General features: G+C 23.6%; 1 protein-coding gene across 1 annotated transcript; it reads right to left on the reverse strand.

The window, feature by feature from the left end:
* Positions 1 to 260: 260 nt before the first annotated feature.
* Positions 261 to 2,281, reverse strand: LOC102676295 (short coiled-coil protein B). The gene is made up of 4 exons (XM_006620976.2): positions 1,912 to 2,281; positions 1,327 to 1,446; positions 1,163 to 1,249; positions 261 to 1,077 (listed from the first exon to the last, which is right to left on the reverse strand). Exons 1-4 carry the CDS (start codon positions 1,982 to 1,984, stop codon positions 935 to 937), a joined length of 423 nt encoding a protein of 140 aa, XP_006621039.1. The 5' UTR covers positions 1,985 to 2,281; the 3' UTR covers positions 261 to 934.
* Positions 2,282 to 3,599: the final 1,318 nt, after the last annotated feature.

Here is a 3,599-nt window from a genome sequence, read left to right on the forward strand (position 1 = left end):
GTGTCAAGTGGAGTTTTTAATCAGTCAATTAAACGAATTAATTGAGTTTACACTGTGCTCGCAGCATTTATATCGTAACTTATATAGAATGCTAATATACGTCGTAATATATTATATAATTATATGTAATATATTTATATTCATATATAATTGTATATATATATATATATAACTATTTCTTATCTCTTTTGTACATCTACATACATTGCATACACGTATATCGAAACTCTTAAGCGAAAGCTTCAATTAAAAAATGTTGATATTTGATTAAATACCGTAATTACAAACATTTATTACCCTTGTTTCTTATTTATAAATATGCCAAAAAGTGATAATTAATTTCAACAAATGATTTTGGAAACGAATCATACACCCGTAAATACTAAGAAATCGAATTATGAATCTTAACAACATTATTTTATATTTTAATATCATATAAGTCGTACATTTTATTCTTTATAAAACTTTATATTAAATCATAACTGAAATTCTTTGTTTATACGCGATATTAATTGCATAAATACAAAATGGAATTCTTTGGCAAATAAATAACAATTATAAGCGTTTTATAAGTAAAAAGCATTTGCAGTGACTAAGAAATAAAAATTAAAGAATGATTTTTTCTGATACACATATTTGAATTGTAAAGTTGAATGAATTCGAATATGTGTTTCAAAAGAAATATGTGTAAATTTTTCCTTTTAAATTTAAGCATGAAAAGTACGTACACAGATTAATGAAATATATAAATACAAAATAAGCGCGATATATTAAACGAGATTTTGAGATTTCTTATATTTATAATAATTTTATTCTTTTCTCATTAAATGAAGCAATTAAAATCGAAAATATGTACGTACTATTCATTCAAAGATTAAAGATCACATTATTTTAAGATTTCTGTTTCATCAACATCTAATATAACAACATGAATTCACTTTTTTTTAGTGTTGGGACTTGTAGATTGAAACACACTTGATGCAGACATTAAATTTTCAATGTATTGGCTTAGCACTTGATTTTCGCTTCTCAACTTCAAGTTTTCTTCCTTTACACTATCTACTCTTTGAGATAAATCTGAAAAATAAAAAAGTATTTTAAATAAAATATTTTATAAATAAAATATAATAATTGTATTAATATAATTTAGAAATATATTCACCATCTAATGTATTTTGAAGTTCAAGCACTTGAGCAATTAATCTCGCTTTCTCTTCTTGTTCATCTGGGCTTATATCAGGATCTAAACCTATGATTATAAAATATTAAAGATATAAAATATTTTAATTCTTTCATGAAATTATAAAATTAAAAATTTTAACTTACTATTAGGACTACAACTTCCATTTGTGAATGTAGATGGTATAGAATCCATGCTATGTCCACTACCAAGTGCATCTGATATATGGCAACTATTATCCAGAACTTCTTCTTCAGGTATTATCACTACATATAATAATTTATTAATATTCATAAGAATCATATATTTCAAACAAAATTCCAAACAAAAATCTTCAAGAATCATTTATAATATATGAAATTATTTATAAGAAATAAAAATATTTTTCAAATAATTCTTTATTTTTTATATCCAAAAATTAAAAAGCATTAAAAAAATATTTGTTGCGATTTATTGATAGAGTTAATTATATTAATCTCAAAATATATCAATAAAAAACATAAACAAAGCATGTAATATATCACAAATATATTCATTCTTTTTTAAATTAATTTTTTACTAAAATCATGATTTAATAATTCATATAGCGAAAGCAAGTATATTTCGATCTAAAGCAAGTATTAAATATTTCTTAGAAAAGTAAAAAATATCTAAGAATAGGTTATAATGGAAATATGCGATACTGAAATTATAAAAAGTAGGTCAGAGACATGGTACACAAGCTTTCCTACCTTGTGGATCATCGTCTGCCAACGGTATGCTGTTCATATCATCTAGAAGCTTGTCTGTCACCGACGTGGACATTTTGACGCGTAGATCCTTTACGAGAGAAATAACACTTCAAGAGAAACCTGCGCGCAAGTTCGACGTTTGACCCTTGAAATTTATCGATTTTTACGAGAAATTCACACGAAACTGTTTATAAGAAAAATACGAAATATGAATGATTGTTATATAATAAATATTGGCATAATGAAAAATTAATAAGAAAAATTTTTGAAATTAGATTTCGTTTATTTGATAAATATTTCTTTGAGAATATTCGCCATTTGCTTTGTTGCTGACACCTAAAGATATACAAATTTACTATCGTCTGTGATAATATTGTGGTAATTTCAATTATTTTAATATGATTTGAATAATAGAAATTATGAAAATAACAAAAAATGTAATTTTTAAATTCCTAACTATATGCAGAATTAAATTGATTAAATATTAATTAAAAATTATCTTAGATTTTTCTTTTATAGAATAAAATTTATATTTTTATAAATATTAATAAAATCAAAATATTGAATAAATATTTCATGTAATGTTTCTTTCATATAAAATAAAATTTGAAAATGAAGTTAATAAATTTAAAAAATTATTAAATTATATAAGTCAAATATATAAGTTAAATATTCCAAATATATTTATATGTATGAAATTATAACATTATAGTTTTAAAAAAAAAATTATAAAAGTATATCGATATTTCTATAATTTAATTTCTGTGGTCAATTGCTATTAGATAGACAAGGAAAGGAAATAGTAAGATAAGGACAGAGATAGAACAAAAATTATGGAATCAGCGCCATCTTCAGAGTGCCGCAAATGAAACACAGTAAATAAGGACAGAAAAAAAGAAAAGAGATAGATATAGAATAAGAATTAACTATCAATACCATCTCTCAAGTATCAAAGAAAACTGGTAAAAAAGTTCTATGGTAAAAAAGAAAAAAAATTGACTATCAGCGTCATCTCTTCAGTACTTTTGGAAGTTTATCAATGAAGAAATGTTTTTAAAAGTTAAGAGATGGCGAAAATAGTCAGTTCTCGCTCTCTTTTACCATTGAATAACTAGTTTTCTTTAATATTAGAGAAATGGCAACGATAGTTAATTCTTACCATATGTCTTTTTATACCTATTTTATGTCCTTACAATTTCTATTTTATTTGCGGCATTCTGAAGATGGCACAGAATCACAATTTCTATTCTATCTCTATCTTTCTCACACTATTTCAACTCCTTGTCTATACAAAGTTTAATAACCAAAAATAGATATTCTGATAATGATAATTAAACATATTTTTATTTTAACATTATCAAGAATTTTTATATTTTATTAATAAAATTCAATGATATAATTCCTGATATATAAAAAACTAATTAATTATGTATAGCCAAATTTATTATTTAAGAAATAATCAACTATAGTTATAACTATAATTATCTATGGACTTAATAATTACTTCGACAATGAATAGATATTTTTTTTATAAAAAATATCATTATATCCGATGCATAAAAAAGTTCATCCAGTGTCCGTAGAGCGGAATGATACGAACTTTACGAACCGGGGTTCTTCAATAGTTGGATTCAATTATAATAATTATAATCTTTGATGGCCGAGAGTTTCATGGTGTTTGTAGTTTT

Source organism: Apis dorsata, unplaced genomic scaffold, assembly GCF_000469605.1.
Source record: "Apis dorsata unplaced genomic scaffold, Apis dorsata 1.3 scaffold_573, whole genome shotgun sequence".
NCBI classification, from domain to species: domain Eukaryota; kingdom Metazoa; phylum Arthropoda; class Insecta; order Hymenoptera; family Apidae; genus Apis; species Apis dorsata.